This window comes from Epithele typhae (assembly GCF_022376455.1).
Source record: "Epithele typhae strain CBS 203.58 chromosome Unknown BXZ73scaffold_92, whole genome shotgun sequence".
Lineage (NCBI taxonomy): Eukaryota > Fungi > Basidiomycota > Agaricomycetes > Polyporales > Epitheliaceae > Epithele > Epithele typhae.
Window position 1 is genome coordinate 33,535 of NW_025954283.1, and position 11,138 is coordinate 44,672.

At 56.6% G+C, this 11,138-nt stretch overlaps 5 protein-coding genes across 5 annotated transcripts; all 5 read right to left on the reverse strand.

Moving 5' to 3' along the window:
* Window positions 1–2,501: 2,501 nt before the first annotated feature.
* BXZ73DRAFT_106819 (uncharacterized protein) lies at window positions 2,502–3,215 on the reverse strand (the record flags this gene model as incomplete). Its single annotated transcript, XM_048016733.1, has 1 exon — window positions 2,502–3,215. The coding sequence occupies one exon, from the start codon at window positions 3,213–3,215 to the stop codon at window positions 2,502–2,504; it is 714 nt and encodes a 237-aa protein (XP_047872330.1).
* Window positions 3,216–5,304: 2,089 nt separating this feature from the next.
* On the reverse strand, window positions 5,305–6,873 carry BXZ73DRAFT_23793 (uncharacterized protein; the record flags this gene model as incomplete). Its single annotated transcript, XM_048017682.1, has 3 exons — window positions 5,305–5,411; window positions 5,478–5,688; window positions 6,742–6,873. Coding segments are annotated over 3 exons (450 nt in total), but the record flags the coding sequence as incomplete, so codon positions are not given.
* A 434-nt stretch (window positions 6,874–7,307) lies between these two features.
* Window positions 7,308–7,460, reverse strand: BXZ73DRAFT_20881 (uncharacterized protein; the record flags this gene model as incomplete). The annotated part of the gene is made up of 1 exon (XM_048017610.1): window positions 7,308–7,460. A coding segment is annotated over one exon (153 nt), but the record flags the coding sequence as incomplete, so codon positions are not given.
* A 35-nt stretch (window positions 7,461–7,495) lies between these two features.
* On the reverse strand, window positions 7,496–8,387 carry BXZ73DRAFT_55344 (uncharacterized protein; the record flags this gene model as incomplete). The annotated part of the gene is made up of 3 exons (XM_048021328.1): window positions 7,496–7,723; window positions 7,791–7,920; window positions 8,026–8,387. Coding segments are annotated over 3 exons (720 nt in total), but the record flags the coding sequence as incomplete, so codon positions are not given.
* Window positions 8,388–9,312: 925 nt separating this feature from the next.
* Window positions 9,313–10,357, reverse strand: BXZ73DRAFT_55315 (uncharacterized protein; the record flags this gene model as incomplete). Its single annotated transcript, XM_048021322.1, has 3 exons — window positions 9,313–9,750; window positions 9,820–10,113; window positions 10,175–10,357. Coding segments are annotated over 3 exons (915 nt in total), but the record flags the coding sequence as incomplete, so codon positions are not given.
* Between the last annotated feature and the right edge of the window lie 781 nt (window positions 10,358–11,138).

Below are 11,138 nucleotides of genomic sequence, written 5' to 3' on the forward strand. Positions count from 1 at the left end.
ACGGCCAGCGAAGTGCTCCGCGATTTGCTCGGTGAATGGGGGGACGCCGGAGTGCGCGATCGTGACCGCATTGAGGGGCTCGAGTGAGTGTACGAGACGGAGGGACTTGCCATCCTTCTTGACGACGCAGAACCACCGCGAGCGATACGAAGAGTTGGAGGGTTCGTACACACCTGCGTCCTCCTTCGCGCGTATAATGTCGCAGATTTGGCTGAAGAGACCAGGTGGTATCGGGATGTTGCGCTGGACCCAAGGCGTGTGTGGGATGACGGGGATCTGAACGGGCGGGAAGAAGTCTTCGCGGAACGAGCCGCGTTCCGAGTCTTGCCATGCGAATGCCTTCTCATGCTTCATGTAGAGCGAGTGGAGCAGCGCGCGTTCATCCGGCCAAAGGAAGTCTTCGTTGTGGAGTTTATTGACGATGTCGCGGCGTTCTGCGGTGTAACGACCGGTTGGCTGGAAGTCGGGTGGGTGCGGGGAGAGTGGTGCGAGGTGCTCGAGAGGATCGCCCACGATGTTGCGGACGATGCGAAATTGGTCCGGCAGTGGCGCGAGGATGGGGCGAGTTTTGAGCGCGACGGGCTTGTACTTCTTTTTCGACTTTGCCTTTGTCTTGGGTTGTGCAGCGAGAAACGTCGGGGTGGCGGTGTCAAGAGCATCGAGGGTGTCAGAGAGATTGCGAGAGAGGTGGGTGAAGGTGGGAGATAGGGTAGAGGAAGAGTGCAAGACGTGGGAGTGGATGGTAAAGGAAGGATAGGACGGGTAAGGAGAATCGTCAGATGACAGAGAGTCGAAGTGCGGGTCAGGGATAGGAAGCGTGGAGTGGGAGTATGAGGTAATAGGACGGAAATCGGGGGCCGAATCGGAGTCCAGGAAGGGGAAGGAAGGGTCCGCGAGCGAATCAGTGCCGAGCTGGGATGGGGAACATATGGATAGGTACAACAAATCGAGGTCAGAAGGTGTAAAGGAGTTTTCCAAAACCGAAAAAGCGTCTATCGCGGCAGAGTGGGGGTCACCGGGGCAAGAACTAAGTAAAAGCGCTACGTCTCCTCGGTCGAAGGCCGATTCCTCAACGCTTACTGAAAATCCGGTTCTGGGGAACTGATGCTGGAGGTCGGGCTGTGATGCTGGAACACTGGAGGCATGCGCGGGGTCGTAGGTAGGGTGGAGACGAGGTCGGAGTTTGGATCCTTGAGCGTGATTGTCTGCGTGCCATCGATGTTGGTATTGACCGTGCTTGTAGTGAGAAGGTCGAACGGGCGGCCGACATCGATGTTGGTATTGACTGTGCTTGTAGTGAGAAGGTCGAACGGGCGGCCGAGGAGGACGTCGTAGGCGGGAGAACGGATAACGTGGAATTGTAAGTAGACAACGATAGAGCCGAAACGCACCGCGACGTTGCGCGCGAGGCCAAGCGAGTAGTCGCAGGATCCGTTCGCGCTCTGCATCTGCAGGACGACGCGCGGGTCGTAGGAGGTAAGTCACTGTAGACGTCAGCGCCTGGGAGGTCGTCCTCAGAGATCGCATCCGCGGTGAGTACTGGCTCGACTGGAGCGCGGCGAACAATGCAGAGCTCACGCGTGGCAACGCATAGCTCGGGCGACATGGAAAGGAGCTCTTCGTGCGTGACCATAATCGGCTGGTTAAGGCAACGCTTGAGGACGCTGGCGACATGCTGGGGGTCGTAGATCGGAGGGCGCGCACGGTACGAAGGATCGGGCTTCCTGACTCCAGGCTGCGTGGTCTTGGTTGGCGGCGTCGCGAAGTTGCGCTGCGTCGGCGGCTGGTAAGTTGCATCGCGCGCGGACGCGAACGGGTGCTCGACGCGCGGAACCAGAGACTTGCTGGCCAGCTCGTTTTCAGGCGTGCTTGCGGGCGCGGACGCGCTGTTCGACGCAGGACTCGAGGCCTCCGTCTCTCGGGACGGGGCGTCTTCGTCTGGCACCTCCTCGATGGTTGCTCGCGGTACGGCGGGACCCGTGGTGACTTCGGGGGACTCAAAGCGAACGGCGCGGCGACGTGCGCGTTCTTCGCGGGCTTCAGAAGCGTTCGCTGCGGCGGCCTTCTGCTTGAGTGCGCGTTGACGTTCGAGCGCGTATATCTCTTGTTTGCGGCTCTGTATTTGTTGCTCCAGGTCGAACTCGTGGAAGTTGGCGTAGATGGCGGGAGGGAGCGTGTTCGTGTGCGACTGGGAGTTGTATGGTTCAAAAGCATTTGCTGAGCGGGTGGAGTGCGTGCGTCGGGGTGCGCTTGGTGGTAGGCAATGGCGCGCTCTCGGAGCGTGTTGCCGGGGTAAGAGTTTGGCACGAACGAGCCGGAAGGCAAAACCACACTCCCCTGCGCGTTACGACGCACCTTTCCATCAGCAATATCGGCTTCGACTAGGGGGCAAGCGCGGATGGGATGGTTGGAGTCGCCGCAGTAATAGCAGAGCCCCTGCATGTGTGGTGGGTTCTCGCGCGGTGCCCTTGGTGGTGCCGGTTGGTTCTGCTTGAGCGCCGCTATGATGGTGGTGAGAGCGTGGCAGCGAGTTGCTCCATGACCATCGTAGCTTCTGACTTGATCGCTGGCACCTGGACAGGGGCGACCACTTGAGTTGGTACGAGTGAGCTTCCGGAAACGGTGCCGACTAGCGCGGCCTCCAGGACGTGGTGTGCGGCTTCGGTAACGTCGTTAATGGGGTAAGGGTCGCGGGGGTAGAGGATGGTTGGTTTGATAATGCGGAGGCGATCGAGGATGGGGGTGCGCAGCGCGAGTGGCAGGCCGAGCAAGAAGAGATGGTCACGATCCTTCGGCTGAAGCTGGTTGCCGAGGACGAGGAAGGCGGACCGGTCGCGGAAGAGACGGCCGTACTTGTTGAAGGTGTTGATTGATTCGATCGGCTGGCTCGCGGTCTTGTCCACGAGCAACTCCAGGTCCCTCCGAGTGAACAGCCCTACTCCGTCTTCTCCTACGTACTCCTTCTTCACGGCTTTCTTAAAGTCTTCGTAGTCCTTCGTGGCATCTGTGAACTCCGGGATCGCGCGCCAGATAGTCTTCTCCGAGTCGGGTGCGTAGCGAACTGCGTGTGCCTTCTTGCGGTCTTCGTCATTGATTTGCCCTTGTTCAAAGCAGTAGTCGAGGTCGTCGAAGAATCCGAGGATGGTGCGGGGGTCACCTTCCGGATCAAACGACGGTGCGCCGGCTGCTCCGCGTGCGGGTAAGCGATAGGCCATGAAGAAAGGTTGTGGGACAAATAGCGGAGGTGGAGGTGGCGGCGATGGCGGAGACGGGATCTCGGAAGGGAGCTGGTGAAATATGCGAAAGAACAAATCTGAGAGGGTGCGGTCGTGTTCTTCAGCGTCAGATGCTTCCGATGGCGGTGGCGCGTTCGGGGTGATCGGGCGACGTTCCGGAGGCGAAGCTAGTGGTGGAGAAACAACGGGTGGTGGAGAGGCAAGTGGGGATACGAATGGAAAAGAGGAAGATGAGGTCGAACCGGACTCGGATGAGCCACTTGACGCGCGGTGATCGTCCCAGTTGACCGGGCGAAGGCGGAATTGTTCGCGATCCGTGATGGTAGAAGAGAGGATGCCTTTTGTGGGCCAATGCAGGAGAAGGGTTGAAGTAAGGACTCGCCGGTTCAGAGGCTTACAATGAGAGAGCTTGTAGTCTCTTCTCTGCCCTCGCGGTGGGCTCCAGATGATGTGCAGTCAACTCCGCGAAGAGTCAACAGTGATGAGGGCGAGTGAGCGAGCTCGAGCAAGCGTGAGACGCGGGAAGTCGAGGAGGAAATGAAGGGAACAGCTACGACGCGCCGCGTGAGGAGCGAACGCGAAGGGAGGACGGATCAGAGGATCGCGCGAGCGCGAGGAGGACGAGGAGGGAATAGACGCGGAGTGGATAGACGAGATCGCGCGCACGCGCGGCGCTGGCGAAGGCGAATGGAATCGAGGTCGTGGGCGAAAGCGTGGGCGTGAGCGTGGGCGTGAGCGTGGGCGTGAGCGTGGGCGAAGTCGAAGTCGAAGTCGAAGACGAAGGCGAAGACGAGGTGAGACGAGGTGAGCACACAGCACGCGCAGAAGGAGCGGGAGAGTGAACTGAGCATCAATAAGCAAAAACGTGAGCCTAAGTACATGCGACGCACGGGACGAGTATGTAGACAGATCAATGTACAGTCCGAGACCCGAAAATGTACGAAATCGAGACCGAGAATGAAGGGGAAGTGGATACGAGAATACGAAATGTACGAGATGTAGAACAGGAGGACATACTAATCGTGCAAGAAGAGGAGGGGAATGAAGATGAGGAAATGGACGAGGTCGGCGTACTGTAGAGGAGGTGGATCGGGTGCGTGCCGTGCCGGCCTCGGTCGTGCGTGAACTGCGGCGTGGTGTGTCCGTAGGCGTCGCGCCTGGCCTGGAATGCTGGAGCGTCGATATGGAATGCTCGCGGACTGATCGCGATGGGTGCGCACGGCGGAGAGGTCGAGGTACGTGAGGACGAGCGAGGTCGAGGTGTAGTGCGTAGCAGGGGTAACCCCCGGGTCTCCCGATGCTTACCCTGACCCCTACCCTCAGGGGGTCACAACCCTCATACAAGGGTCAGGGTTTTGTAGAGGGTCACAAGGGTACTCGAGGGTCAAGGGTTTGACAAGGGTAGCAAGTACAGCACACACGACATTGTCCTACTCTACTGTATCAGTACCAGCACGTGGCCGCAACACAATGAGCTCCCAACCACCCTCCAGATCGTCCGATGCATCATCTCGAAGGGCAACCGAGACGTCGGTGTCTCGAACGAGTCCGAGCTCGCTCCACTCATCAAGGCACAGAAGCGCCCGGATAGACGTGGCAGACAAACCGTTGCGGACGTGTGGAAGGAGCAGCCGCCCTTTGCTGAAAACGCGTTCAATGTCGACTGAAGTGGCTGTGGAGCATCCTTACTGTAAGCGAGCTGCGAGAGGTTGAGATACCATGATATACACATACCAGGAATTGTAAGGTAAGAGAGCGCCATGCGTGAGAGATGGGGATATTCACGGCGGCGATTCCACCACCAACTGAGTGGATCGTCAGTGTACTCTGTAGACGCCGCAAGATAGCGATCAATCTCGCTCGCCCCTGCAGCCGGACGCTTCTGTTGGAATGCAGGGAGCTGAGCGAATGGATTCTGTTGTGCACCGCATTGGCCGCGCATGCCACATATAAACTGTAAGACAGGAGTCAAGTACTGGTGATAAAGAACACTCACAGTGTCTTTCTTACGGCGTGGCTCAGTCGTTGGCTTCGGGGCCCGATCGTCGTGCTCAATATCCCTCTGCGCATAGCTGCGGAGGTACTCATCCCGAGTCATCTTCTCGGCCGTATCAATCCAGTCCTGTTCCCACTTCGCAGTCTTGAAGTACTCGAGCTTCATCTGAGGATGAAGGACTGGAGGAAGATCATCACAGCGAGCGCATATAAGTATGTAATACAGGCCAGGACATATATACGCACCCATCGCGATCCGGTAGACCTCCGTATGATCAGTGCGATCATAGTACCGATTAAGTGTCTTCTTGCCAAGAGTAACCGCAGCGCGAACAGCGGCAGTCATTCTTCCAGTATCCAGTGCGTGCTCCGTGAGTTTCTCGTCGAGGTGATCCATGGCCGGAATGACGATGGGCAGATTGACATGCCCCTTTCTAGAGAAGAACGTGGTAGCATTCTCGAAGAGCTGTGAAATCGAGAGAAGTTAGAACGTGACTGTGTGGGACGTAGGCACAAGAAGACGAGAAGAAGAGATTACACTTGTGTGTCCGCATCCGTGTCGCAGCGTCCACACGACGCGCGTCACGGTCCCCGTGTCTGCGTCCGCGTCGCAGCGTCCACACGACGCGCGTCCCTGTGTCCGCGTCCACACGACGCGCGTCCCCGTGTCCGCGTCCACACGACGCGCGTCCCCGTGTCCGCGTCCACACGACGCACGTCCCCGTGTCCGCGTCCACACGACGTGTGGCCCCACACCAGCATGATCGAAACGGATCTGCTCACGGTGGTGTGTAGCACGTACTCAAGCATGCGCATCAGTGCCAGAGCGTCGGGCACCGCAGAGCGTCGGGCACCGAAGAGCGGAGTCGGGCACCGCAGAGCATGCGCGCAGCGCAAGGGACACAGGTCGAGCGAGCCGGCGTGCGGAGAGCGCTGGCAGTTGGAGTGTGAGATACACACACCGCGCGCTGGCAGCTGGAGTGCGTCAAGAACGGGGTGCATGTGCGTGTGGGGCACACATCAGCACTCTTGAATACAAGAGTGTTGTTGAGTGCACGCCACAGAGGCGAGGGCAGTAGGACGCGGGATCTCATTATCGAGACAGCACCACAACAGCGGGAGCCCAGAACAGGTGGAATATGCGCATGAAAAACAGTACAAACAACTTACCTGTAGTCCCGACGCGTCCCAGGGCCATGCAGAGTATGGATGGCGTCGTTTCCATCCGCGATAAGATGATCACGGATGATCAGGCCGACCGTATGAGATTTTAGGCAGTCGAGTGGCGTTGTTTAACCACAGCCAGAAGAAACGTTGTTGGGTTGCAAGGGACGTCGAGAGCGAGCACAAGAGGAAGCAGTTAGTCATGGATGCCAAGCTGGAGAATGGGGGGACGAGACAGAGCACGGGAGGAGGTGGGAGACCATGAGCGTTGCGGCTGGTTTGAGTTCAAACCAGCTGTGTTGCGGGTGCAGATGCGTGAGAGTAAGATTGCGTAACTGCCACGTACCTTCAGAACGTCTCGCAGCTGCTCGACTATCTCCCACTCCTCGTCGTCCAAGTTGTGCTTCTTCAAGCCAAGATCAAGGTCCGTAGTTATCCGGTGAATGGCGGCCTTGTACTCAACCGCAAAGTCTAGCATGTAGAACGTCGAATTCCAACGAGTTCGAACATCCCGCGGTATCATGCGCTCCTTCAAACGGAGTTCGCGAAGTGTCCGCTTCCACGCAGGGAGGTTTATTGTGGGGGAATTGATGATTGCGAAGGACAGGGTGCGAATCTGTGGTGGCAGATATCAGGTGTGTTGTTGTATTGTATCTGAGTGCGCCGCACCTTCGTTAAGACGTTCTTGATTGGGGCGATACCAGCCTCAAAGTCCTCGCGCTCATCGTCTGTCATGTCTTCATTGATGTCGAAGAGACCGTCTGAGTCGTCCGCTTCAGGTGTGTCATCCGCTTGGTCACCCTCGTCGTCCTCGGTGTCCGAACCCATACCACTCCAGTCAATTTCCGCGAGCAGCCGTGCTAGTGTTTCCTCAGCAGTCTCCGCTGTGTCCTTGTCGCCCTCCTTTACCTGGAAAGGACGGAGTACTGATTGCGCACATAGGTTCACGACATGGTCGAAGCATCGGGCACGATTACACTGACCGCCAAAGTTGTCAAGCCTCTTGTACAACTCGTCGACCATGGTGTCATTAGCGGCCGCGCTGTCGCCTGTCACCGCGAGGATCTACAAATGTTTGGTAAGCAAACACAAGCACGTATCTATGGAGATGCACTACTAACCTTATCTTGGATACCGAAGTCCTTCAACATGGCGTCAAACACAGCTGCCATGACGAAACCGGAGTGCGACTCCGCAACCTCGATGACATCCAGTATCATGCTCAACGGAGCCCCGCGGTGGTGCAAGTGGACGGCAAACGCGATGAACGGCCTATGGTTAGGCGATGTCCACGCGTCAAAGGTGAAGTTTAGTTCGCCTTCATATTCCTATCATGTGTATTCATCCCGCGTCAGTACGGTACCCTGCCATGAATGCGGAACTGCTATCACATACCTGAAGCATCCGGCCGATGCGCTGCCGGCACTTCGCGAACACATGACGGATGTCGCGTGAGACAGTGGAAGGAGACGGGATCTTGTACTCCGGGCGGCCCGTCTTCATCAAGCACTGGAACGCTCGGTCGCTGACGATACGGAACGGCCGCTTGTTCTCTGCACACCAGCGCACAATCTCGATTCTATGCCACACTTCAACGCTTGAGCATGAACTGATTCATGTGAGTGCGTACCTGGTTTCCATTGATGTATGCTGTACGATTGAATACGTGACCTTGCCTTTTCCAGCCCGCTTGAACGCTGTAGTCAGTTTCCCGGTGCGACCGAACGCCTCCAGACCGGGCCGAGCCTTGTCCGCAGATCCCGCCCCCGTTCCAGCCTTCCACGCCGCATCTTTCCAACACGACTTCGCATGCCGATGGAGGTTCTTTGTGGATGTCTTGTCGTTGGTTTGGGTGTTACGTTTGATCTTCTGTGTACATCCAGGGTTCGCGCAAGAGAACTCGTGCACGATTTGGCCTTTCTCATTGGTGAGGATCTTGATGTCTGGTTTGTAGAATGCGTACACCGGGGCTGACCACTTCTTCTTCAACCGCGCTAAAGTGCGATAAGGCGTTGTTGATTCTGATGCGATGTCGGATCCGACTCACCAAGAGCTGCCTCAGGGGTCTCGTCCTTGGGCTCGTTGTCATCATCCTCTGTAGCAGGTACGTCTTCGTCATTTGATGCCTCTTGGTCTGCTTCCGACGTGCCAGAGTTGAATGACCCACGCTTCTTCAGCTTCCCGGCGGCTTTCTTACCGGTAGCCTTGACGGCAGAGGCTACTCCTTTGACCGCAGAAGCTGCAGCACGTGCTGCCTTCTTGATAGTTGAAGGTCGCCGAGTCTCCGTCCCACTCGCATTATCGGCATCGCTCCCAGAGCCGTGGATGGAGACAATGCCAGGGGACGAACCTTGGGAGCGGGTCTCTTCGTTGCCGCTACCGTCTGAGTTGGAACCTGTGATACGCTTCTTCTTCCGAACCTTCTCCGATAGTGCTGATGCCTGGCGCTTTAGAGCTTGGGCACCCTTTCTAAGGGAAGATCCTCCAGCCATGAGTGGTGGAGTGTGGTGAGGTGTAGCTCAGAATCTGTGTGTATGAGGGAACAGGGGAGGGAGAATCTGCGGGATGGCCCTCGCTCGGACAGCCCCCTGAATTTTGGTGAATGTCTTATGTAATACAAAGGCTCCTATTCACGATGACGGCTCTCCGTTCTTCAGTGCACATGCCTGCTGAGCCTGCAAGGCCAGGCTGCTACGTACAGCAGCTCTGGGACCACCGAGGGTATCAAGGGTATTGGGGGGTCAACTGGTACCTACCCCGACCCCTACCCTTGCGCACCCTTACCCCCTACCCCCAAGGGTAGTGGCTACCCCTGCTATGCACTATCGAGGTGGACGGCGACGCGCGGGCGCTAGTGTAGTCGCGGTGCACCGTACAGCGGCGGTGCGTGCGTATCAACGGTATTGCAGAAGTACACTTACCAGATTGATTCTTTCATCGCAGCCATGAGTTCCATAGGGGAGGCATGTGGAGATGCGGTGACAAAGCGAACACAGAACTGTTTCTCGAGCATCTCACGAGAGAGGCTTGCGTTCGACATATAGATTACGTGGTGCTTATTCCACTGCTTGGAGATGTTCCCAGAAACATCGTCCATGAAGACGATCAGAGGAACGGCATAAACCATCCGACCTTTCGACTTCGCGCGAAGCGGATTCGGCATCTTAGCAGCATACGTAGATGAGCCATCTACGCAATGACACGGCGCCGTGGTGAGCGACGCGCACTGTTTAAAACAAGTAAACATACCTTCAAACCCCACCAACATTTTACCCTGTTCAACGAGTTCGGCGTATGAAAGATTGAACCAGGAGATGGGCGCGATAACGCGTCTTGAACCAACCTGGTATTTGCCCTGCAATGGTATCTTTCAGTCACCATGCGGACCTCCGAATGACAGAAGAAACCTCACGCCTGGAAGTACAGTGACCTCGCACACGAGAGCGTGAAGCTTGTAGTCCACTTCAACACTCTGGTTCCGCTCCAAAGGCTCCGCAGGTGCATAGAAGAAACGTTCGGGTATATAAAATGTGCCGTGAATAGTCTGCAGTAGTTCGTTCACAAAGAAAATGCGTCCGCGCACTCGAACTGCAGGTGAGGAGAGTTCATCGGGAAGATCCTGGAGCATTTTAGAGCCGTCGTGCACCTCGGATACCGAATTCGCATTTGCGCGAGGGTAGTCCGTCATAGCATGTCTGGTGAGCGGATTAGAGAAGTCCTGGGCCGATCATCTATAAGTATCCGAGAGCGATGAGCTGCGGGGAAGGAACGTGGTATACCTTTGCAATGGCGGCATGAACTTCGTTCATGTAGAAGATATTGCCGGCCAAGGATACAACCTTGCGAGTGATGCCGTTGTCGAGTTCTCGGATAGCAGTGTCTGCTTTCTTCAAGGCATACATAGACGGCACATCAACGGCGTGCATCGCCTTTCCCCAGCTCAGAACGGCTCGTTTTTGTGCGTCCGAGAAGCGCAGCGTTGTAGAACTGAACAGAGTATGTGTAAGGAATTCCTGCACCGAAAGGCGTCAGAAGTAGGATATAAGGCTCCGAACACACTGCAGCATTTACCGCCATAGACGACCAAGGATGCGCCGGGTTCTCGGCCGGAGGTTTTCTTTGTGCTGACGTGCATGCACATCGAGATCCTGCAGCACGCACCCCGCAACATGTGTCTGACGAGGGCAGGGGTTGGTAAGTCGTGGAGATCAAGTGAGTGGACACGAACTTCGGTGACTTACCTTCTTGAATCTGCGAGGTACGAAGGGCGTCCAGGCATCCATCATCAAGTTCGCCAATCTCGTCACTGTATGACGGATGTGTTCCGATCGAAAAGCGTGTTTCTCCGCGTTCACCAGAGTTGGTAGTGTCGAGAGCATCTGCAAAGAGGTCGGAGAACTCGAACGTATCGCCCAACTCAACCACGTCTGCATTAGAGCTAACCCATGGCATTCCAGCCATGAGCCCGTCCTCATTGCTCTCAACTGCAGAAACACCTTGCCACGGTGTTTGTAAGGCATCGTCGTCATTCGTCGGAGGTTGAACGCGGTGTATATTCGTCGGTAGGATGTCGGAGGCGACGACAAACGGAGAGTGGAGGACTGTGGGAGCAAAACCTGTAGTAGAATGGTCCATCACGTTTTCTCGCGTGTCTACTTCCATGGGAGAGCCACAAATCTGACGAGTCGCAGTGAGAGATGAGGATGACCGCCGTGACCTGCCGACGTCGAATTTGGAGCTCCG